Source organism: Eumetopias jubatus, unplaced genomic scaffold (assembly GCF_037043125.1).
Source record: "Eumetopias jubatus isolate StellerSeaLion01/CBP00866 unplaced genomic scaffold, mEumJub1_p1.0 scaffold_7, whole genome shotgun sequence".
Classification (NCBI taxonomy): domain Eukaryota; kingdom Metazoa; phylum Chordata; class Mammalia; order Carnivora; family Otariidae; genus Eumetopias; species Eumetopias jubatus.
Window position 1 is genome coordinate 44,187,116 of NW_028274813.1, and position 24,781 is coordinate 44,211,896.

A 24,781-nucleotide genomic window follows, 5' to 3' on the forward strand; every position below is an offset into this window, starting at 1 on the left:
GCTTACTATATTATAGCTCTTTCCCCTAACTAATTTGCAATTTATATCTCAGCTAAATTCCACTTTTTCAAAGAGGCCACCTCTGACTGTCCAGTCTAAAATAATCACTCAGCCTGACACTCTGTATCACATTATTTTAATTCTTTGATAACGCCTCACATTTTTTTTCTATTTCAAAGTTAGTCTTCCCCTACCTGAATATAGATTTCATGAGGACATGTCTTCTTTACCATTGTAGCCCTAGTACCTGGCACATAGTAAGCTCTTTGTAAATATTTCTTGGGTGAATGAATTACTACTTAATACCACTTTATATAAATAGTCCCTGTAACATAGTATTCTGCTTCTAATACCTGAATGGTACCTCAGTCAGGTGGGTTATCCATAAAAAGTAGTGTTAATATAAGAATTTATCACAAAATCAAGTCAATTCACAGAAGGTACTCTAGACTGCTTTATAGCTAAATAGCCTTTGATACCTGATTTCTATTTATATATTCTCACTAGGTACAGGATTTGATGGTGATCAGTGCCTTGGAGTTCAACTGCTAGAGCTGGGGAAAAAGAAAAAACAAATTTTACATGGTGATCCTCTTCCTCTTACAAGGAAATCCTACCTAGTGTGGGTTGGATTTTCAGCTGAAGGCAAGATAAACTTATTTATTTATATTGAAGACATTTTTTCAAGTAGAAATTGTTCCATTGTTTCATTCCCAATTATTTTTTTAAGGCAAATTGTCTATATTGTATGTTTAAATTCCTTTACTATGTTGGTGGTGGGAAACTGGAATTGTTAGGGAAGGTAGCCATTGTTTTATGTATAAGATCTGTTGTTCGTGTGAATTCTGGTTAGAAAATATACAAAGAGAGAAACACATTTCTCTAAAAGTTTTTATGGATAACAAGGAGGAGATACAAGTCAGTGGTAAAGTTGTGGCTTTTCCAGCAGATTCTACACAAAAAAATAGGAAATTTCAGTAACTGCACTGTTACAGTAACCACTAGTCACATGTGGCTATTGAGCACTTGAAATATGGGTAATCCAGATTGAGATGTGCTGTAAGTATAAAATACTCCAAATTTTGAAAGCCTAGTATAAAAAAAGAAAAATCTCAATAATTCTTTTACATTGATTACATGTTAAAACAATAATATATTGGATATATTGGATTTAATAAAATATATTATTAAAATTAACTTCACTTTTCCCCCCTTTCCTCATGTGGCACTAGGAAATTAAAATACATTTGTAGACTCATTTAGTAGTGGCTTATGACTGATGATGATTTGAAGTACCTTATTTTAAGGTACCTGTTAGCCCTGTTTCCTAGCTCAAATATTTCCATTGGAGATTCATGTCCTTCATTATATTTTTGGAAACTCCAGTTTGTCTTTAAAAAAATCAGCCATCTCTAGATGTGTTTTCTAGTGGGATATTATTGGTCATTTATGTTCTAATAATGTGACCATTAATAACTTCTGTTGATAAAGCTTTATTTTTTTCCCCAGTTATCCGTCAGATCTAGACTTGAGGAACATGCTGTTTGCAGCGTGAGAGGTGTATGAAGTCACAGATAAGGAAAGGGGTAATTAGGGAATATGCTATTATACTTCCCTGAGATGAGAGCAGAGTAAGTGGGAAACAGGGATGCTTCCTTGTTTTCGAGTTAAGAATTGCTTACCTAGGAGTTGGGGGACCCAACAGTGACAAGTCCAAGAAAGCAAGAGGAAGAAGAGTGCTAAAGACAAAGATCTTTAGATCATCACTGTGCATCAGGTTCTGATCATTTTTTCAAGTCTCTCTTAACTAGCAAAACTTCAGATTCAGGTTTAACTTTTTTTTTTTTTTTTTTTACTCAAATTGGCTTTTAAAAATACTGCTATATTCCAGCAGGTGGCATAGTTCTCACTGAAACTATCAGCTTTTTCTCTTGGGTAAATTTTAGTCATATCACATGCAATGTTTTTTTCTTCTTTTATTCAGTTAGATCTTACTCTGTGGTTAATGAAGTTTTGTGGGAAATGATCTTTAATTATTCACCTTTTTACTTTTGAATTGACAATTGAATCATTGGTATGTATTTTTGAAATAGGATTTATTTCACAAATATGTAGCTATTTCTCCCGAGTGATTTCTTTTTCATTTGCTGTGTAGGTACGCCCTGTTACGTGGATTCAGAAGGCGTTGTTCGAATGCTTAACAGAGGGCTTGGTAATACATGGACTCCCATATGTAACACAAGAGAACACTGCAAAGGAAAATCTGATCACTACTGGGTGGTTGGTATCCATGAAAATCCCCAGCAACTGAGGTAGGCTATTAGAAAGTGCTTATTAGTTGATTCTTTCTAAAAAGTACTTTGAAGTTTTTTGTTTTGTACTCTTTTGTTTAAAGGTATTTAACAAAAATTTTTGTCCTTAGTTCATTTATTTGCTTTCCATATTCACTAGCTTAGAAATTTGTTTATATTCATTTTGAGATTTTCAGCATGACTTAGAACTTTACTGAACAAAATGGAAATTAAGTTTATTGGTGTAACTGTAGTATTATTTCAGCCAGACAGGGAAGGGAGTTCTGGCTAAATGTAGCATTTCATCTTCTATTACAGCCTTTTATTTTAAACTCTGATTTAGAATTGAATAATTTAGTGGCTTTTTGAGATTTTTAAAAGCCTCAGTAATTGTAACCAGGGAGAGGGCTAATAGAAATTTAGTAGTTGACTGCAAGTATAAAACTCAGTCTGTATAGTCTCTATTCAATATTAAATATTTTCCTGTTTTTTGACACCTGATATCTTTGGTCTAAACAGTTGGCAGTGGCATTGTATAGGTACTTGGTGAACAAAGAGGTCTCTGCTTTCATGGAGCTTATAGACTGGGGAGACAGATAACAGAAACAAGTAAATGTTAGTTACTACTTGGGATAAATGCCACAAATTAATCTTGAGTAGACCCATGATGGGGAATAACAGAAGGGCACATTCTAGGTAGCATGGTCACATAAGACTCTTAATAGAGATAGTATTAAAATGAGACCCAAGGCCAAGGAGTCTGTTAGGCAAAAATGGAGTGAAAAATGATCCATGCAGAATAGACAGCATGCATAAAGGTCCTCAGGTCAGAAAGAGCTAGGTATGTTTAAAGAACTGAAAGAATGTAAACGTGGCTAGCATACAAGAAGTGAGCGTTGATGGGAGGCCTAAGTCCATGATGATATCAGGAAGTTAGACACAGGCTGCATTATAGACCATATAGAGAAGTTAGTATTTTATTTGAAATTGTATCATGAAGCCATTCTACAGTTTTATCTGGGGAATGATGTAATCTGATTTATACTATAAAAAGAAAAATACATGTGGTAAATGGAAAGACAAAGTAGGGAGCCCAGTTTTCAGTCAGGGGATTTATCCTGCTCTCTGAGGATGTTTGGTGATGCGGGGTAGTATTTTTAGCCATCACAATGATTAGGAGTTACCCTGGCATTTAGAGAGCTGTGGCCAGGGCTGTCAAACATCTTAAAGTGTGCAGGATGGTCCTGCTCAACTACAGATTATCCTTCCCCAAATGCTATCAGTGCCTCCATTGAGAAACATTGAGGAGGATTTTGCAGTCATCTAGCTGAGCTATAAGTATAGCTGGGATTAGTGTAGGGGCAGTAAAAATTAAAGGAACTAGATTTAAGATAGAAACAGTAGGATTTTGTGATAGATGGGGTATTGGGAGTGAGAGAGAAGACTCAATAATGACACCTGTGTCTCCAATTAAAGCAACTAGATGGATAGTTGTACCATTTACAGAAATAAGAGACATGAAAATGAATTCTCTCTTGGGTATGTTAAGTTTGAAATGCCTGCACGATATCCAAATGGAGATATCAAGAAGGTATTGTAATACATGATTGTAAGATATAAATTTGGGAATCACCAGAATATAGAAGGTATTTAAAGTCATAGTAATAAACGAGATCACATAGAGGAAAGAAACAAAAAAGGTCACAGAATCCACCCCTTAGAAATTCCAACATTTAGAGGTCAGATATTGGGAGATGGAGCTTTTGAATGAGGAAAAGGAATATTAGCTAAGCAAATAAGAGAAAAATCACTTGAAGAGGGTCATATCACAGAAGCTGTAAGTAGACTATTTCAAGAAAGGCAATAGAAAAGAAAATAAAAATGGCTCTTGAATATATGAAAAGATATCAAGAAAAATACAATCAAAACTAAAAAGACTTCTCTATCAAATGAGGAAAATCTGAAAATTTGATAACACTCTTAGTTGGTGAGGCTGGGGGGAAATAATCAAACTTAAAATTGCTGATAGGAGTATAAATTGATTACAATCCCTATGGAAGGCAATTTGTCAAGAACTCCCAGCATTAGAAATGCATGTGCTCTTTTATCTGCCTTAGGATTTGTCCTGCATATATACTAGTACTTGCTATTTAAAGTGTGATCCATGGACCAGCAGCATCAGCATCACCAGGGAGCTTATTAGACATGCCAAATGTCAGGGCACATGGGTGGCTCATTGGTTAATCATATCCTTTCAGCTCAGGTCATGATCCCAGGGTTCTGGGATCGAGCCCCATGTTGGCTCCCCACCCCCCATGTTCTCTTTCTTACATGCATATGCACACACTTTCTCTCAAGTAAATAAAAATCTTAAAAAAAAAAGAAACGCCAAATCTCAGGCATCACTTAGACCTGCTGAATCAGAACCTGCATTTTAACAAGATCTTCAGGTGCTTTGTGTGTGCATTAAAGTTTAGGAAGTACTGCTGCTAGCACCATGTGGGAATGATACATGTAAAAGATATCCTACATTGTAGGATTGTTGATATTAGCAAAGGATTGGAATCCTAAATTTCCATTAGTGAAGAATAGTTAATGTTATTATGTACAGGTGTACACTAGAATACTATGTAGATTTTTTAAAAGGTGAAACACATCATTTATGTGATAAGGGATGTGTATCAGAATATATAAAGAACTCTTGTAACTCAAAAAAAGTTAACTCAAAAAATAGGCAAAGTATTTGAGTAGACATTTCTCGAAAGAAAACACACATGGCTTATAACGCATGAAAAGATATTTATTAGTTATTAAGCATCATGAGTTATTAAGGAAATGCAAATCAAAATCACAGAGATACCACTTCATACCCACTAGGATGGTTATTATCCAAAAGATGGACAATAACTAGTGCTGTTGAGCATGTGGAGAAATTGGAACCCTAAACAGCACTAGGTGGGGATATAAACTGGTACAGTTTGGCATTTCCTCAAACGGTTAAAAATAGAGTTAGCATATGACTTAACTGTTCAACTCCTAGGGATATAAATAAAAGAATTAAAAACATGTCATTTGAGTCCATACAAAACACCTGCCTTTAATCATGAATATGAGTAATTACTAATCTAGAAGCTGTCACTTCTATCTCCATTTGAAATGCACATCAGTTTAGCAAAAACTGTCTTTATTGTTTCCTCTGAAGATTTTTTTTCATGATCACTACTGGTTAATATATAACTGAGTTTACTTTGCTCTCTACAAATATCAACCTCCCTTCCTTTTCTCTTTAGCTTTTAAAAGCTCTTAAGAGTTATTTAACATGCTTGAAAACAAATTCTTTTTTTGAGTTTTGTTTAGCATTTGTTATAGTACTGACTATATGTGCTACACTACCTAAAGGTAAATAAGGCCAACAGCGGAAGAGTTGGTAAAGTAAAATCATTATCTACTCCTGAGTAACTGCTCTAAACAAGTTGTGAACAAAGTCTCCTCCACGCAACCCAGGACACAAAGCGAAACTTGTTGCCTGGGGGAAGTTTAGTCTGGACATTGGCCCCAATTTTCTCTAGTCAGATATCTTTTCAACTCTTCCTTTAGTAAGAGAGCAAGTTTTATTATTTATTTGAAAAGGAATTTAAGTAATTTTGTCTTCTTAGTAAACCGTAGTTTATTTTTTCCATTTTCTCCTCCAGATGGTTTAGCCACACAGTTTCCAGGAAGCTCATTCATTGTAGGCAAAACCCACCAAATTAGCAGTCAGATGAGTTTGTTTTTCCTCTTCTTCCATGAAAGGGATATTTAAGGGAGAACAGGTCTTTTTATTTCAAGTCTTTAAAGGAGAAGAAATGTGAATTAGTACTCTGCTTTGATGTAAATGTGGCTTCAAAAAACTATAAATAAAATCCTAATTTTTCTTTGTGACAATTGCTTACTATGACTAAGTCAATAAAATATTTGAGCTATAAAATGTTTTTAAACAAGAGAGTATGTCTTTTTATAGAAAAAATAAATGTTAAGGTAATTAAGATTACTTCCAAAGTTACTTCTGATTTTGTTAATATACATATGTATGTATATAATTAGACTTACTCCTTTCTGAATGCACATGTTCTTTTTCATTTTGCATGACTAATAAACCACTGGCTTTTGTGAATGACAGAATTGCTACAAGAGATTTTTTTCAAGTATTCACACTGCTACCTCATATTGTGTGGTGACAACCATTAATTTACATGAAATCATAAAAGGGGAGGAAGAAGAAATGAAATTATATGTTCAAAAATATTGGAGCTCTAAAAACATGTTTGTATTTTTATTATATGGTCACAAAAAGAAGGTGTATTCAAATCTTACTAGGAAGAGGGGGGCCTCTGTAGTTTGAAAAAAATTCCTGAGTATTGCCACTTACTAATTTTTAAATATTCTAGTGGGCATTCGATAATATTAGACATTTATGAAAAAAAAATTTATACCAGAAGATCTGATTTCTACTTAGTATTTCCCTTTAAGAAAGTCATGACTTTAAGCCATGACTAAAAGGCTGGTTATTAATAAGCATTGACTATTGTACTGTATTTATAAATGACTAGAAATATTAGAAAGTTCACCCAAGGTACTTACAGTGTGTGAGCATGGTTTTTCAGTGGTTTTCTTATAAATAATTGGGAGTACATAAATTAAAACGGTATTCTATGTGCGTATATCATTCTGTGATTAATGAATGCTTTTTAATTAATAAATTGCATTAGTATTCATACTGATGGGCATCTTTAAATACCTTACATATCCTCATCAGAAAAGGTTTTAGACAAAGTTCTTGCCCACTGAGCTGTTTATTACCATATAAGGGAACCATTGATTTAGCAGAGCCAGGTATATATTATAACCAGGTATATATTGGATTTTCTGCTTCACTTTTATCAATATCTAGTAATAGACACTTATCTGTATTGGACATAACACCATCTTTTTCTCTTATTTGACACTTTTACCAAACTGATAAAAGTGAAATGCTTTATCAGCATTTCATCTTGGGTGATCTGTTTTACAACATCGATCCCGTGACAAGTCTTGCACAGCTGCCATATTTTAAAAGTGGGCAGTTTGCTAAGGAAAAACTGATGTGAGGAGGGATTGTTAAAATTCTTGAAATGCATGGGGAGGGACAGTTTTTAAACCCAATCAGGTGTGAGTTAAAAAGAGTAATTTGTTGTATATTATTAAGCCAGCTATTGGCATAATATTATTCCAAGTTACTGAATTTAAGAAATTTTATATTTTAACAGTTTTTATGATTTGGGGGGAAGTTTTTATGGTGAGACTCTTTTTACTGACAGGTGCATTCCTTGCAAAGGTTCTCGGTTTCCTCCCACTCTTCCGCGCCCTGCTGTAGCTATATTATCCTTTAAGCTTCCTTATTGTCAGATTGCGACAGAGAAAGGACAAATGGAGGTATGTGGAAATCTTACCTTGACAGTTTGAATTTGATAATATAATGTCTGTGATGTAGACATTTAAAAATTTCCCTGATGACCAGTGTTGAATACTCATTACTTTAAATAAATAGTGGTAGCAGGGAGGGAGGATGACTGCTTATGATCACCAGGGTACCTGATTGCCATCACTGCTTCCAGGGATTTTGTCTGTGAGGTAAATGGGTATGAACATCAGGGTAAGGCTCTCACTTGCAGAGTTGGGCGAGTGTGTGAGAGGGCAGGCCTCCATAAATACTGTGTTTTAGGCCAGGCTTGCCTCACTCTAGTCCTAGCTCTGTGCCATCAAAAGTCATTTGAAATCTTGCAATTAGTTAATCTAAACAAATAGCAAACCAGCTCTTAAAAATAGTTTACCAAGTTCTCTGAGCATTAACTATGATGGCTAAGAAACTATTTAAAATGCTATATTTCCTTTTTTTTAAGGACAAAAGATGAAGTTAAGCTTTGGTATCACATTAAAATTTGAATTACAAAATAAACTATAGAAAGAGTATTTCAAAAATTTATTCAGAATCTGTTACCTTTTTTTTTTAAAGGATTTTATTTATTTATTTGACAGAGAGAGACACAGCGAGAGAGGGAAGACAAGCAGGGGGAGTGGGAGAGGGAGAAGCAGGCCTCCCGCTGAGCAAGGAGCCTGATGTGGGGCTCGATCCCAGGACCCTGGGATCATGACCTGAGCTGAAGGCAGACACTTAACGACTGAGCCACCCAGGCGCCCCCAGAATCTGTTATCTTAAGATAAATATTTAACACTTGCTGGTAGTTTAAGCAGTTTTTTCCACTTTTGTAGGAACAATTTTGGCGTTCCGTCATGTTTCACAATCACCTTGATTATTTAGCTAAAAATGGTTATGAATATGAAGAAAGCACTAAAAATCAAGCAATAAAAGAACAACAGGAGCTTTTAATGAAAATGCTTGCGGTGAGTAAAATAAATATGCTGGAAAAATTAAAGTTACACTTTTCTATAGATTGGATTTCTTAAAAGTATGTGAATTAGCACCAAGTTCCACAGCATCAAAATCTTTTTTTAATTTTTAAGATTTTAATTCTAGTATAATTTACAGTATTGTATTATTTTCAGGTATTCAATATAGTTATTCAGCAATTCTCTACTCAGTTCTGTTTCCCAGTTGATGTTGCAATAAAAAAATAAAAAAATATTTTTAAAAAAATAAAATATTTAAGACATTACCTTGTAACTAAGATCATAGGCAGATATGTGTACTTTTTTTTTATGTTAGTCACCATACAGTACTTCATTAGTTTTGATGTAGTGATCCATGATTCATTGTTTGCATATAACACCCAGTGCTCCTTGCAATACGTGCCCTCCTTAACACCCATCACCAGGCTAACCCGTCCCTCCTCTTTCCTCCCCTCTAAAACCCTGAGGTTGTTTCCCAGAGTCCATAGTCTCTCATGGTTCATCTCCCCCTTTGATTTCCCCCCCTTCATTTTCCCTTCCTTCTCCTAATGTCCTCCAGCTATTCCTTATGTTCCACAAATGAGTGAAACCATATGATAATTGACTTTCTCTGCTTGACTTATTTCGCTTAGCATAATCCCCTCCAGTTCCACCCATGTCGACGCAAATGGTGGGTATTCATCCTTTCTGATGGCTGAGTCATATTCCATTGTATATATGGACCACATCTTCTTTATCCATTCATCTGTTGAAAGGCATCTTGGCTCCTTCCACAGTTTGGCTATTGTGGACATTGCTGCTATGAACATTGGGGTGCATGTGGCCCTTCTTTTCACTACATCTGTATCTTTGGGGTAAATACCCAGTAGTGCAATTGCTGGGTTGTAGGGTAGCTCTATTTTTAACTTTTCACGTAAACTCCATACTGTTTTCCAAAGTGGCTGTACCAACTTGCATTCTCCACATCCTCTCCAACATTTGTTGTTTCCTGCTTTGTTAATTTTTTTTTGCTGGAGGGGAGGTGGGGGAGGATGGGGTAACTGGGTGGTGGGCATGAAGGAGGGCACGTGATGGAATGAACACTGGGTGTTGTATGCAACTGATGAATCACTGAACTCTACCTCTGAAACTAATAATACACTATATGTTAATTAATTGAAGTTAAATTTAAAAAAAAGAACCCCCCCCAAAATTTTTTTTGCCATTCTAACTTGTGTAAGGTGGTATCTCAGTGTGGTTTTGATTTGAATTTCCCTGATGGCTAATGATGTTGAATATTTTTTCATGTGTCTGTTAGCCATTCGTATGTCTTCTTTGGAGAAGTGTCTGTTCATGTCTTCTGCCCGTTTTTTGACTTGACTATTTGTTTTTTGAGTGTTGAGTTTGAGAAGTTCTTTATGGATCTTGGATACCAGCCCTTTATCTGTTATGTCATTTGCAGATATCTTCTCCCATTCCATGTGTTGCCTCTTGGTTTTGCTGATTGTTTCCTTTGCTGTGCAGAAGCTTTTTATCTTGATGAAGTCCCAAAAGTTCATTTTTGCTTTTATTTCCCTTGCCTTTGAGATATGTGTACTCTTAACCTCCTTCATCTATTTCACCCATCTCCCTACTGACATCTTCTGTGGTAACCATCAGTTCCTCTATAGTTAAGAGTCTGGGGTTTTTGGTCTCTTTTTCCTTTGTTTGTTTTGTTTCTTAAATTATATACATGTGAGTGAAATCATATGGTATTTATCTTTCTTTGACTGATTAGAAACTTGAAAAGGACATGCAGATGACTATTTAAAGCTTCTGTGCTGATGCATCAAATGTGGGATGTCTAAGTAACAAAATATTCCTTCTACCGTATGAATTAGGAAACCCTTAGTAGTCTTTGAAGTACTAATTTTCCTTACATTGTACTTTGAGTTGTTAAATTTCATACCAAAAGAAAAGTAGTCAAGTATTTTCTAAGATGTTAAATGAATGCCCTTTGTTTTGTATTGTTACTTATAAAAAATAGAGCAAGAAAAAGGCAGCTGTTACTTTGGAAGTTATACAACTATTTCTGGTAGTTGGAGATCATAGACAATCACACTTAAAAACGAATGGATAAATCTACTCCCCCAAACCCAAACTCACTTAGTAGCATTTGTGTACCAATTCTGGGCAAAGTAATGACAAATCATTTACAATCTATTCCTTCTTTAAACTTGCTGCCCTATTTGGCGAGGGTGGGGTGAGGGTGGGTGGGCAGTGAAACAAGTTTAAGAAAACCACATTTGAATCTTAAAGGAATATCTTACTTCCCTTGCAGTTAATAGCTTGAAATCATAAAACTTATTTCATTGAATCTATTATTGATGGTAAAATGCACCATTATTTAAGCCTAAAAAAATGCTGCAAATTAAACTCTGACCCACCATCAGTTGTGAGATGCTTCCCACTTTCAGAGATGTTAAAATGTATAAAAATATGCATCTTAGAATCAGTGAGATACATTATCTAGAAAACTGTTTCCTCAGTTTTACTACTAGTATCATTCTCTTTTAAAAAGTTTCTCTTGGGTGTTATATGCAACTAATGAATCAAAAACTAATGATGTACTATATGCTGGCTAATTGAACATAATAAATTTAAAAAATTTAAAAAATAAAAATAAGTTTCTCTTGACATGATTTTATTTTTTTTCCATTTTGGGTTAGCTTTCTTGTAAACTGGATCGGGAATTCCGTTGTGTGGAACTAGCTGATTTAATGACTCAAAATGCTGTGAATTTAGCCATTAAATACGCTTCTCGTTCCCGGAGATTAATATTGGCCCAAAAACTTAGTGAACTGGCTGTAGAGAAGGCAGCTGAATTATCAACAACCCAGGTAGAAGAAGAGGAAGAGGAGGATTTTAGAAAAGAGCCGAATGCTGGGTAAGAAATAATCAGCTGCTTAGATTTTTCTTTACCATTCTGAATATTAAATTGGTCTTTGCATAGCTCTTTATTGAATAATATATTGTCTTTTGGTTACAGTAATACTGCTACAGAGTGGAGCCAGCCAAGACTCAGAAACCAAGTGGAAGAAGATGCAGAGGACAGCAGAGAAGCTGATGATAAAGAAGAAAAACCAGAATTACATAAGCATGGCAAGATACTTTTTTTTTTTTAAGATTTATTTATTTGAGAGAGAGAGAGCATGTGTGTGAGTGGGGGCAGGGGCAGAGGGAGAGAAGCAGACTGCCTGCTGAGTGAGGAGCCAGACGGGTCTCAGTCTCACAACCCCGAATTTATGACCTGAGCTAAAATCAAGAGTTAGATGCTTAACTGACTGAGCCACCCAGGCATACCATAAGATACATTTTTAAGGCAATTTAAAGATGAGAAATGGGGCGCCTGAGTGGCTCAGTCATTAAGCGTCTGCCTTTGGCTCAGGTCATGATCCCAGGGTCCTGGGATCGAGCCCCACATCGGGCTCCCTGCTCTGCGGGAAGCCTGCTTCTCCCTCTCCCGCTCCCCCTGCTTGTGTTCCCTCTTTCGCTGTCTCTCTCTCTCTGTCAAATAAATAAAATATTTAAATAAATAAATAAAGATGAGAAATGTTATATTGTGTGGCTTTCCCCATTTTACTTAGCTGAGGAAAATTGAATACTTGTGCTTTGTCAAGACATCTTTGCTGATTGTTGATTATAGAGAGTAACTTTATCTCCCCATTTACATTGTATTATCTTAATTATTTTATAGGACAGAATCTATTTTCCAAAAGTACAAATCCCTCTGATGTGCCAGCTGTTAAGTCAGGTAAGAAATATTTGTGATTTTGTAATATCAAAATTGTGCAAGTTAGTCTTTAAAGTGATATATCTATTCAGATACACCCCTTACCCCCACCCCCACCTCTATTCCTCTGCCCTTGGTTTGTTTTTATCAGAAATATTGTTTGTGAAACTGCTAATTTTACAAATATTTATTAAATGTCTATTGTGTGTCAGGTATTTGACTAGGTGGCAGATACAGAAGTCAAGCAGACATGCATCTTACATAGTACCAACTGACTTTTTAAGCCATGTATATATATTCCTTTGATTTAAAAAAAAATGACCTGTAAACACACGTACAGAGTATTATAAGAGCATATAGCAGTGTGCTGTAATCTAGTCAGTGGTAAGGGATTGGTTGGGACCCCAAGGGAGGCCTCATGGAATGTTTAAAGCAGAGACCTGCAGGATGAGTAAGAATCAGCTAGGCTAAGATGGGTGAGAGCAGAAGCAAGGGAACAGTGTGTGACTTGAGGAACAGCATTTGGGAGGACTCTAAGAGTGGTGCAGAGAGCACAGAGGCAGAGAAAAGTGTGGTGCTGAGTGGTTTTGGGGGGATTGGCGGGAGCTAAATCATGCAGATCTGTGTAGGCCACAGTAAGAATTTTGATCTTTATTCTGAGGTTGCTGGGAGGCTGTTGTAGGTTTCAAGCAGAGGCATAGCATGCACACCGGCAGAGGAGGAACGCACATAAGGAGACTACTGAGGCAGTCCAAGTGACATTGAACAGTGGCTTGGACTCAGGTGGTGGTGACTAATAGGAGAAAGAATGAAAAAAAATGACGTGTTTCTGAAGAAAATGTAGAGAATATGGAAGTTCAGGGTGTAAAGAATGACTCCGTTTCCTGGCTTGAATATTTGAATGATGGTACCATTTACTGAGTTAGAAAACACTAGGGTGTTTAGATAGGATGATGAACTACTATTTGAGTTAGGAACTCAGGAAAGTAGTCTGGGAGGAAGATATAAAGTGAAAATTGTTGGCGTAACCATAGCAATTTAAATCATGGGTATGGGTGAGGGAACATTGGAGGAGGGTATAAAGTGAGAAGAAAAGTGAGCTTAAGGGCTAGAGAATTTAAACATTAGGTCATTAGGTGGAGGAGGAACCATCAAAAGAGAATGAGATGAACAAATAATCCAATCAAGAAATGGGCAGGAGACATGAACAGACATTTTTCCAAAGAAGACATCCAAATGGCCAACAGACACATGAAAAAGTGCTCAACATCGCTCGGCATCAGGGAAATCCAAATCAAAACCTCAATGAGATACCACCTCACACCCGTCAGAATGGCTAAAATTAACAAGTCAGGAAACGACAGATGTTGGCGGGGATGCGGAGAAAGGGGAACCCTCCTACACTGTTGGTGGGAATGCAAGCTGGTGCAACCACTCTGGAAAACAGTATGGATGTTCCTCAAACAGTTGAAAATAGAGCTACCATACGATCCAGCAATTGCACTACTGGGTATTTACCACAAAGATACAAATGTAGGGATCCGAAGGGGTATGTGCACCCCAATGTTTGTAGCAGCAATGTCCACAGTAGCCAAAGTGTGGAAAGAGCCAAGATGTCCATCGACAGATGAATGGATAAAGAAGAGGTGATATATATACACAATGGAATATTATGCAGCCATCAAAAGGAATGAGATCTTGCCATTTGCAACGACGTGGATGGAACTGGAGGGTGTTATGCTGAGTGAAATAAGTCAATCAGAGAAAGACATGTATCACATGACTTCACTGATACGAGGAGTTCTTAATCTCAGGAAACAAACTGAGGGTTGCTGGAGTGGTTGGGGGGTGGGAGGGATGGGGTGGCTGGGTGATAGACATTGGGGAGGATATGTGCTATGGTGAGCACTGTGAATTGTACAAGACTGTTGAATCACGGATCTGTACTTCTGAAACAAATAATGCAATATATATCTTAAGAAAAAAAAGAAGAAGAAGATAGCAGGAGGGGAAGAATGAAGGGGAGTAAGTCGGAGGGGGAGACGAACCATGAGAGACTGTGGACTCTGAGAAACAAACTGAGGGTTCTAGAGGGGAGGAGGGTGGGGGGATGGGTTAGCCTGGTGATGGGTATTAAAGAGGGCACATTCTGCGTGGAGCCCTGGGTGTTATGCACAAACAATGAATCATGGAACACATCAAAAACTAATGATATAATGTATGGTGATTAACATAACAATAAAAAATTATTTAAAAAAATGAGATGAAGAGAGGAAGCAGATAGGAATGCAGAATTTCAGAAGTCAAGGGGAGGAGACAATATGAGGAAGAAAGGAACACTCGGCTATATAGAATGCTGTTGAGGGGGTCAAATAAGATGATGACTAAAAACTACCCACCAGATTTGGCCACATGGAGTTTACTGTGTCCTTAGCAAGAGCAGATTCTATAGGGTAGTAGGGCTGGAAGCCATATTATTTGGATGTTGGAATGTATGAACAGTGAGGAACTGGGAATAACTGTGTAGACAGCTCTTGAATTTGGCTTTATGGGGGAGAGAATTAAAAATGGTGGCTGGAGGGGATGTGGGGTTGAGAGGGTTTGTTTTTGTTTGTTGCAGTTGGGAAACTTGTAGCCAATAAAGTAGGGAAATAGCCAATAAAGAGGGAAAAGATGGTATACATCCAAAGATGGTGTAGCCACTGATAGGACAAGTTTCTTGACAAAGCAGGAGGGGATGGGACCTAGAGCACAAGTAGAGAAATTATTAACCTTAGCTAAAACAAGGCACCATTCTTCCATGGTAATAGGAGAAAAGGATAGATCTATATATATTGGGTTGGTATATTTCATAGTGACAGGTTCCCCATTTAAAGCTTTTATTTTGGCTTGGAAATAGGTAGGGGGTCATTCATTATGTAGTTGTTAATAATTTTAAAGTTGCAATTTGTTTTTGTATAATACAGATTAAAATATTCCATCTGTTATTACAGAAGTCAGAAGTCTTCTATGTTTTACTACTATTAAGTGAGGGTTTCTTTCTTATGAAAGGTGCAGTTACCTCTTGCAGCCAAGGACGAGTAAACCCCTTCAAGGTAAACTCTTTCCAGTGATACTTAAAATGTGTTTCAATACATTTTTATACAGAGAAATATTTCCAAACCATCAGATGACACTCGCCAGACTTGGAGGCATTAAAGACTGATATGAAAACAGATGAAAGCAGCACTAGTTCACACTTGGGTTAAGAGTTATATGTTCTACTTATCTTCTAAATACCAATGGTTTTTGAAAGATAGTCCCTCTTTTCCATGGGGATGTGGTATATTTAATATGTGTATCCGTCTAATTTGTATTGTACAAAGTGTATTTAATTCCAAATGTGAGACCACAATATAGACCTAATAGATATTTTAAGGAAAAATGAATCTCTTGGGATTTTTTTTTTCTTCTTTAAACATAAAAATGCTAATAGTAGTTTGCTCTTTAGGTATCGGCCAATTCCAAAGAGCCAGCCACTTCAGTGAATTCAGCCCGTTCAAGTAATATTTTAGACAATATGAACAAATCATCCAAGAAATCTGCACTTAATCGAGCTACAAATAATGAAAAGTCTCCAGTTATAAAGCCTCTAGTTCCAAAGCCAAAGTCCAAGCAGGTACTATTTCAACTACCCACATCAGCAGTAAAGCAGCACATGATCTGTTTGTTTTGTTCCCTCTTTTTCAGGTATGAGACAGGAGGCTCCAGTTGTTTATTATTGATTGTCTAGTGAGGGTAGTGGTTCTCATCTGATTTTGCTTCAGAATCACTTTTTGAAATATATATATATATTTATACTCAGGGCCCAGGGACTCAGGCACCTATCTGGTTTTTAAAAAAATTTCCCAGATGATTCTAATGCATATCTTTGTTTAATGATGATGCTGTAGTACCTGGCCCCAATCTTGTTCTATATTCTGATTTTGCCTTCTAGTTTCCTCCCAGATTTGGTATTTCATCCTAGATTTGTCATTAGTACAGTAGATCTTTTATCTTTTCCATTTCATATAATAAAATTCAGCATTTAGAAAATATGGAATTTGTAGTTTTTTGGGGGTTTGTGTCTCTGGTCATGTTTATGTTCAGTTGAGAACCCCAGGGCTTCACGTGTTGGTATAAGAATTCTACATACATTTTTCCACATTTTTCAAAAGTTGATTTAGTATACAAAATTGTACTACATTTTGTTGGGAGTATTCATTATGTTTGTTTTTACAGGCATCTGCAGCATCCTATTTCCAGAAAAGAACTTCCCAAACTGATAAGACTGAGGATGTGAAAGAAGAACGTCCTAAAAATTCATCATCTGAAACACCGGCTATGTGTCCTCAAAACACTGAAAACCAAAGGTCAGTACACAGACAAATTTATTATTCTTTTTTTTTTAAGATTTTTATTTATTTATTATTTGACAGGGAGAGAGAGATAGTGAGAGAGGGAACACAAGCAGGGGCAGAGGGAGAGGGAGAAGCAGGCTTCCCGCTGAGCAGGGAGCCCATTGTGGGGCTCGATCCCAGGACCCTGGGATCATGACCTGAGCCAAAGGCAGACGCTTAATGACTGAGCCACCCAAGTGTCCCCAAATTTATTATTCTTAAGATGTAATATCCCAATAAAAGGCATACAGAAACAGCAGTACAGAATTATTCAACTCTCTTGTTCATTATTACAAATAATACATTGACACTGGTAGTAGACATTCTGAACACATAATTTTAGGGAAAGGAAGCCATAAATATTGATTAATGTCTATTTATATTACTTACTAGGGTATGCCCTGATAAATTATATGTGTTTTAAATTGTACATATTTTGGGGCGCCTGGGTGGCTCAGTCAGTTAAGTGCCTACCTTCACCTCAGGTCACGATCTCGGGGTCCTGGGATCGAGCCCCGCCTCAGGCTCCCTGCTCAGCGGGAAGGCTGCTCCTCCCTCTCCCTCCGCTGCTCCCCTGCTCTCTCTCTTTCTCTCTCTGTCAAATAAATAAATAAAATATTAAAAAAAATAAATTGTACATATTTTATAATTCTTTTTTTTATCTTAGAATAGATATAGTTACACGGGAAAAACTGAAAAGATAGAAAAAAATGTGTGATAAAGAGTAAATATCTTTCCTGTCCACCCAGTTCCCCTCTTCACAATCACTACAACAAATTTCTTACATAGCCCTCCAGAATTATTTGTGTATGTTCAAACACTTACATTTATCTTTTTTTTTATTTTTACAGAAATGGTAGCTTACACATTATTCTGTACCTTGCTTTTTTTCACTTAGCTTTTGTAGAACATCTCCTATTGCTACATAAAGAATTTTTTTAATCTTTTCACATCCACTGAATGGATATGGCATAATTTATTCAGTTCTCTACTGGTGGACAGAAGGTGGTTGCTAGTGTTTTGCTAATACAAATAGTACCACAATGAGTAACTTTATATGAATGTCCTTTCCCACATATACATATATCTATAAGATGGATTCCTGTATGGTTCAAGTTAATGTGCACCATAATTCCAATAGATATTGCCAAAATTTTCTCCATTGATGTTGTATCATTTTCTGTACGTCCTGCAATGTGAGAGTTCCTGTTTGCCTGTATCCTGTTTGTCTGCCAGTGCAGTATGTTACCACAGCTGTGAGAGCTATGAGAGCAAGGAGGGGATGGGTAAAGATCTTGAGAGAGAGAAAAATTTCAAATAGCTGGTTTGGGCAATGGAAAAAGAACCCACCAAGGATACTTGGAAAACATTTATTGGTCCAGAGGGGCTGAGTGGAATTGGAGACCTTGAGCGCGTCAGTATTCTAAAAAGAGCTAGAAGTGTAGAGTTCATGGTTGCTCCACTTGGAAAATACAAATGTAAGTAAAATCTTTGAATCGACCTTACAAGGGATTTTTCAGTTCATTTTACCCGTGGTCTCCTGGCAGTTTTAAGTAATGCGTAGTATGAATATTAACAAGTGTAATTAATTGTGTCTCTCTTACTTTATATAGGTATGCAAAGACTAATCGTTAATTGTTAACCTGAAAAATCATAAAGCACATTAAACTGCATCTTAAGTATAAAATATTTTCACATAATTGCTATTTTAGGACAAAGACTGGGTTCCAGATGTGGCTGGAAGAAAACAGAAGTAGTATTTTGTCTGACAATCCTGACTTTTCAGATGAAGCAGACATAATAAAAGAAGGAATGGTTCGATTTAGAGTATTGTCCGCTGAAGAAAGGAAGGTAAGGATGATTTTGTTGAGATTGAGATCTTAGTAAATCCCAGGTTTTAAAAATTCTTACAGAAAATGCCTTTTTCTGTTTTTGGAAATTGCAGATATTCTGGTATAAACTCTTGGCGGAGAGGAAATTAAATAACTGAAATGTCAGCTTTGACTATATGGATGTGTAATAATTATTATTTAGTGCTGATGGTTAAATTTTGGGCAGATTTACTGTTTATATCTGTATATAAGTTCCTATATAATGTAAGTTAGGAGGATACCCCAAGAAAAAGTACATTACTTCTAAATCAAAAGCAAATTAATAAGTAAAAATGAAATTAATTCACATGTGTGGACTTTAGGGTTCTTGTAAGCAGAATTTTTTAAAATGCTATGTACTTCCACATTGAATACAAAGTGAGAATACTGGGCTGCCTGGCAGGCTCAGTCAGTAGAGCATGTGACTCTTGATCTCAGGGGTGTGAGTTTAGGCCCCACTGTGGGTATAGAGCTTACTTTAAAACAAACAAACAGAAAAACCCAGAATGAGAATACTGCTTTTGGGGGGAAAGGTGGTGTTCTGTTACAGCCTTTCATTTGGAAATTAGGACAGGTGGCTGGTACCTATTGCTCCTCATGTAATTTCTGCCACGTGAGGGAGGGCTAGGAGCAGCTTTCTGGTGCAAGGGGAAGGAATGCCAATTAAATCCTCAGATTTCATTTCCCCAGGGATGACAGTATGCAGCACGGGCACCTGGTGAAATAGATACTTTACCTTGATAAACTGGGTTTTAGGAGTAAAGGTATTACAAAATGAGGAAGCTAGAAACTGGTTTAACCACCTCTATCCTCATTAGAATTTCACTGCCAACTTTGTGCTTCTCACTTTTTATAAGAATGAATAAGAGGATAAAAATTCTAAAGACATAGATAAAATGGCATCTGAATGGTCTTATGCAGTAGAAGAGGAAGAGACTTGGTAAAAGTTGTGATTGTGTTTTTGAATACTTAGAAATGTAATCAGAATTGTTAAGGTAAACCTTAAACATTTGCTTAAATCCAGTGTGTTAATGTGAGAAATTCTACAGCTCCAAAGGGTTCCTTTTCTACAGTAAAGAAATGGGAAAGGAAACAAAGTGGATGTAGGAACTATTACATATTAAAATAGATTTTAAGAGACAGAGGGAGGGGCGCTTGGGTGGCTTAGTTGGTTAAGCATCTGACTCTTGATCTCTGCTCAGATCTTGATCTCAGGGTTGTGAGTTCAAGCCCCACATTGGGCCCCATGCTAGGTGTGGAGCCTACTTAAAAAATAAGTCAGTAAGAGACAGATGGAAACGACTGAGCTTTGTAAGGTTCTTTGCTTAGTGAATAGAAGCCAGTCCTGAAAGAATATCTGAAATGTCATTCCTGAAATGACAAAGTGATAGGGATGAAAAACAGTACCGATTACCAGGAGTTGGGGCCTGGGTGAGAAGTGTAGGTTTTGGGGGCAACATGAGGGATCCTTGTAGTGATGGAACTGTTTTGTATCTTGAAGGTAGAATCTACTTTGGAATTAAACATACACACACATAGGAGTAGAAGTAAAAAAGAGGATTGTATTGATGTCAGTACCCTGGTTATGATATTACATTAGTTTTGCAAGATGCTACCATTGGGGAAAACTGGGAAACTGGTACACGAGATCCTTCTGTATTTCCTACAACTGCATGTGAATAATCTCAAAAAGTTTCATTTTTAAGAAAGTACCTGCAGTTGTAGTATTTTGCACTTAATATGGTTAAGTACAAGCAGAGTTTAGGTTAAAATATTAGAGGTAGAATGTAAATTTTTTAACATGCTCTGCAATTAAGTAATAAGAGATTCGTTAACAATGAGGGCCCTTAATGATTAGCTTAACAATTCAAGTGCTAATTATGCTGCTTTTTTTTTAATACTGCTTTTTATAGATGGGATTGTTATCTGGAAAAGTAAGGAAATCATTTCCTTCCTATTTCTTTGTTATTGCCTAAAAATCTTTTCTCCTCCCATATTTTGACGAAGGCATGGGCTTCCAAGGCCAAAGGAGGAACTACAAGTGATGGAGCTGAAGCAAAGAAGCGAAAACATGTGGTTGATGAAAGTCATGAAACTGAAAATGAGAAAGAAAAAGCAAAGGAGAATCTGAATTTGCCTAAAAAGCAAAAACCTTTAGATCTTTCTACCAATCAGAAACTGTCAGCTTTTGCATTTAAGCAGGAATAGAGTTAAAGAGAGTAGAAAAGTAGGTAGTGGATTTTTTTTCTCATCATTGATGAACCTGGACTTAAAAAAAAATGTTTAGAAAACTCATTATGTATTTTTAAAAAAGTTTAATGACAACTATTTGTCTTTATAAGATAATGTAGTAATTATATTGGTGTAGGGAACAGGGCATGTATAAAAACCATCATCTCTGCAGATTACTCTGCCCCCAAATGGAGGTACATTCAGAAACATTGTGATTAGTCACTGACTTGAAGCTACTGGCATGTCCCAGTGGAAGCCAGTTTGATTTTGTTTCTTACCTTCAAAATCATCAAAGCCAAGGTCTTAAAACCTCTGAGCACTGAAGTACCTTCAAGGGGTTTCCTCGTTTGGTTTATGTCATGTACTGAGAAGTACTATAGAAGTTGTCTTCCAGATTTGTTACCATAGGGACCATGTTTTTTAATGTGGACCCGAAACATGTAAATAATTTTGTAGATGAGATTTTTTTCTTTTGTTTGTTTCAGAAATTTCTTCATATATGGCTTTCACTTGTCTGTGTAGTGCCTGGTTTTTAAAAAATAAATGACTTTCACATTTCCATATTTAGCTTGCTGTGGTCTTAACATTGTATTTCCATGAAATGAAAATGTTTCTAGAAAATACAGTTTATGCTTACTGCCATAATTTCCACCATTGCCCCCATCCTGCTACACATCATACACATGGAAAAGAAGATTGAAGATACTGTTTTGATACTATTTCAGCCCAGGGCATAATGTGTTTCCTGGTAAGATACTCTGGTTATCATCATCATCAGTACTTTCCTGAGCAAGTCTTTGAAGCCTTGATAAGAGAGTAGTTAAAAGTTAGGGAAGGTCTTTAACTCCTCTTTAATTTTGAACAAACAAGATTTAATTATTTCATGCATTTTTGGTTATTATTCTAAGCAGAATTTAATACAAATGCAGCCACTTAATGAGAGCAGAGTACACAGGGGTGGGAATGGAGGGGGGTTGTAGTAAAATAAAATCAGATGGCTCAGAATTGAGGATGGTTTTATATGTTGGAAGGAACATAATATGTTGAAAATTCAGATGTGTAGAAACCAAAGATATTCCTTATCATTATGACTAAGGTTAGGAAGGAATACATTTCTAATTTTTTAATTAGTAGCTGGTATAGAGAGACATTATAGTGCAGTGGTTAGGAGCACAGATTTCAAAGCCAAACAGCCTGGGTCTTGAAGACTCACTGTAGTACCTACCAGCTGAATAAACCTTGGACAGGTTTCTAACCTTTGACCACTCATCTGTAAAATGGGTATAATAATAGTACCTACTTTAGGGTTATGAGAATTAAATGAGATAAAAGCACTTAGTTCCTAGTACATAGTAATGTTTTATATAAATGTCAGCTATTACTAGTTATACTATTGGCTATTTAATGTTGCTTCATCATTTGATTTCATTCTGAATACTATATGAATTTTTATTTTAAGACCTAAGGTAAAAGTTTATAATACTTTGGAAAACATGTTTGTAGACATGCATTTGTTTTTATTTCCTCAACTTTATTGTACATAGGATGTAATCCTTCAGTGTTATATTACAGTTCCATAGGAACCTGAGAATACTAAGGATTTGCAAAAAAAAAAGTGTTTTTAATCCCTTTATTTGCTTGAAGGAACATTTTTGTATTGACTTAGTTTAAATTATAAATCAAAACTTGGAAACCAAGATACATTATCTTTATTCCTTTACCATATAAGATTAAACCTTTAAAAAGAATTTTTTTTCAGAGAATTGGGACTTAAGGATGGGAAAATGGAAATGAATGAATATATTAACCACCATCATGATATCAATAATATTGCCTATTCTGAGCTTATTTTGTGCTGTAGAATATAGCCATTTGCTTAATTTCATTCTCTAGTAGTAAAAATTTCTCAAAGAGGAGGTTATTTTAATACTTGATATTCATCAAAAGATCATCATATGATTATTCCAGAAAGCATGTGAGTGGGCACTGAGTTACGCCTGCCGACTCTGGGGGCTATGGTAATCTCCAGCCCATCGTATCAGCACAGCGCCTTGTGGTGAGCTGCTGTCACTAACATGGAACAGATCCCCATAGGCAAAAAGATGCGACCCATCCATGCAGAAAGTATCTTAATCAGTGACTGGTTGTCTTATGGGTCTTTTTTGTTTTCTCTCTGCTTTATTATAGAAGTATGTAATTTTTCCTCAGGTTTTTATTTTGAAAATTTTCAAACCTACAGAAAATTTCAAGTAGTACAGTGAACATATTATACCCTTTATGTACCTTGACTTACTCTTGACATTTTGCAATATATGCTTTATAAATAGGGTTTTTCCCAAGCCATTTGAAATATGCATCAAGACATTTCACCCCTCAGTGCCTCAACATGTGTCCCCTAAGAACAGACATTCTTCTACATAACCACAATATCATTATACCAAAGAAATTTAACAGAAGAATATTATTGCCTCAGATGCATTTCATGTTAAGATTTCCCCCAAAGTATCCTTTAGCCTTCCTCCCCCAACCAATCTAGGATCAATCAAGAATCCTACATTGAAAAAATTTTTTAAAAATCCTGCATCATGGGTGCCTGGGTGGCTCAGTTGGTTAAGCGACCCTTCAGCTCAGGTCATGATCCTGGAGTCCTGGGATCGAGTCCCACATCGGGCTCCCTGCTCGGCAGGGAGTCTGCTTCTCCCTCTGACCCTCTTCCCTCTCATGCTCTCTATCTCTCATTCTCTCTCTCAAATAAATAAATAAAATCTTTAAAAACCTGCATTGTGTTTAATTAGAAGTACATAGATTTTTTTTAGTTAAAGTATAGTTGACATACAGTATTCTCTTAATTTCAGGTGTATAACAGTGATTCAACATATATATATACATTAAAATAGAAGTATATACTTTTTTAAAAAAAGATTTTATTTATTTGAGAGAACACAAGCAGGGGAGGGGGAGAAGGAGAAGCAGACTCCCTGCTGAGCAGGGAGCCCGACATGCAGCTCAATCCCAGGACCCTAGGATCATGACCTGAGCCGAAGTCGGACACTTAACCAACTGAGCCACGCAGGGGCCCCAGAAGTACATACTTTTTATTTTATTTTATTTTTCAAAGATTTTATTTATTTATTTTCCAGAGAGAGAGGGAGAGTACAAGCAGGGGGAGTGGCAGGCAGAGGGAGAAGCAGGCTCCTCACTGAGCAAGGAGCCCAATGTGGGACTCGATCCCAGGACCCTGAGATCATGACCTGAGCTGAAGGCAGACGCTTAACCATCTGAGCCACGCAGTGTCTCCCAGAAGTACATACTTTTTCATATGGGAAGAATGAGGAAGACTATCACCCCCAATCCTAATATCCAGAGATAACCACTGTTAACATTTTAGTGTATGTCATTAGGCTCTCTTCTGTGCATATGTTTTCTTTCACATAGGTATGCTGTCCAAATTCATGTTCCCAAAAGGTGTAAAAAAAAAAAAAATCCAAAACAACTCAAGCCTAAAATTTAAAGTGTCACCTTTTGTTGGTAGTGGTCCTGTTGTTGATACCAATTTCTACCTTCTCTGGAACTGTATCATAAAGGGCAAAAACTGATGGAATTGAAAATAAACATAATGGAATCAGAAAGCCAAAAGTTGGTTCTTTGAAAGACAAATTAGGAAAATATCTGGCAAGATTAATCATAATAGAAAAAGGGTGATAAGTTATATTAGGAATGAAAAGGAATGTATTAACTACAAATGGTACGGATTTTTGAAAGAGGCCTATCATGATCAGTTTTATGTGTCAA

The 24,781-nt window shown here is 36.4% G+C and overlaps 1 protein-coding gene across 2 annotated transcripts in view; it reads left to right on the forward strand.

Moving 5' to 3' along the window:
- The window catches only part of WDHD1 (WD repeat and HMG-box DNA binding protein 1), a 58,405-nt gene extending 36,854 nt beyond the window's left edge, over nucleotides 1-21,551 (forward strand). The window contains exons 15-26 of one of the 2 annotated variants that reach the window (XM_028101011.2): nucleotides 508-645; nucleotides 2,156-2,312; nucleotides 7,628-7,742; nucleotides 8,580-8,711; nucleotides 11,405-11,622; nucleotides 11,725-11,837; nucleotides 12,433-12,489; nucleotides 15,520-15,563; nucleotides 15,959-16,126; nucleotides 16,729-16,859; nucleotides 18,599-18,737; nucleotides 20,765-21,551. In XM_028101011.2, coding sequence (XP_027956812.1) covers nucleotides 508-645; nucleotides 2,156-2,312; nucleotides 7,628-7,742; nucleotides 8,580-8,711; nucleotides 11,405-11,622; nucleotides 11,725-11,837; nucleotides 12,433-12,489; nucleotides 15,520-15,563; nucleotides 15,959-16,126; nucleotides 16,729-16,859; nucleotides 18,599-18,737; nucleotides 20,765-20,965 — 1,613 coding nt within the window. In that variant the 3' untranslated portion in view covers nucleotides 20,966-21,551. The remainder of the gene's footprint in view (nucleotides 1-507; nucleotides 646-2,155; nucleotides 2,313-7,627; nucleotides 7,743-8,579; nucleotides 8,712-11,404; nucleotides 11,623-11,724; nucleotides 11,838-12,432; nucleotides 12,490-15,519; nucleotides 15,564-15,958; nucleotides 16,127-16,728; nucleotides 16,860-18,598; nucleotides 18,738-20,764) is intronic. The other variant, XM_028101020.2, reaches the window with a different exon arrangement.
- Nucleotides 21,552-24,781: the final 3,230 nt, after the last annotated feature.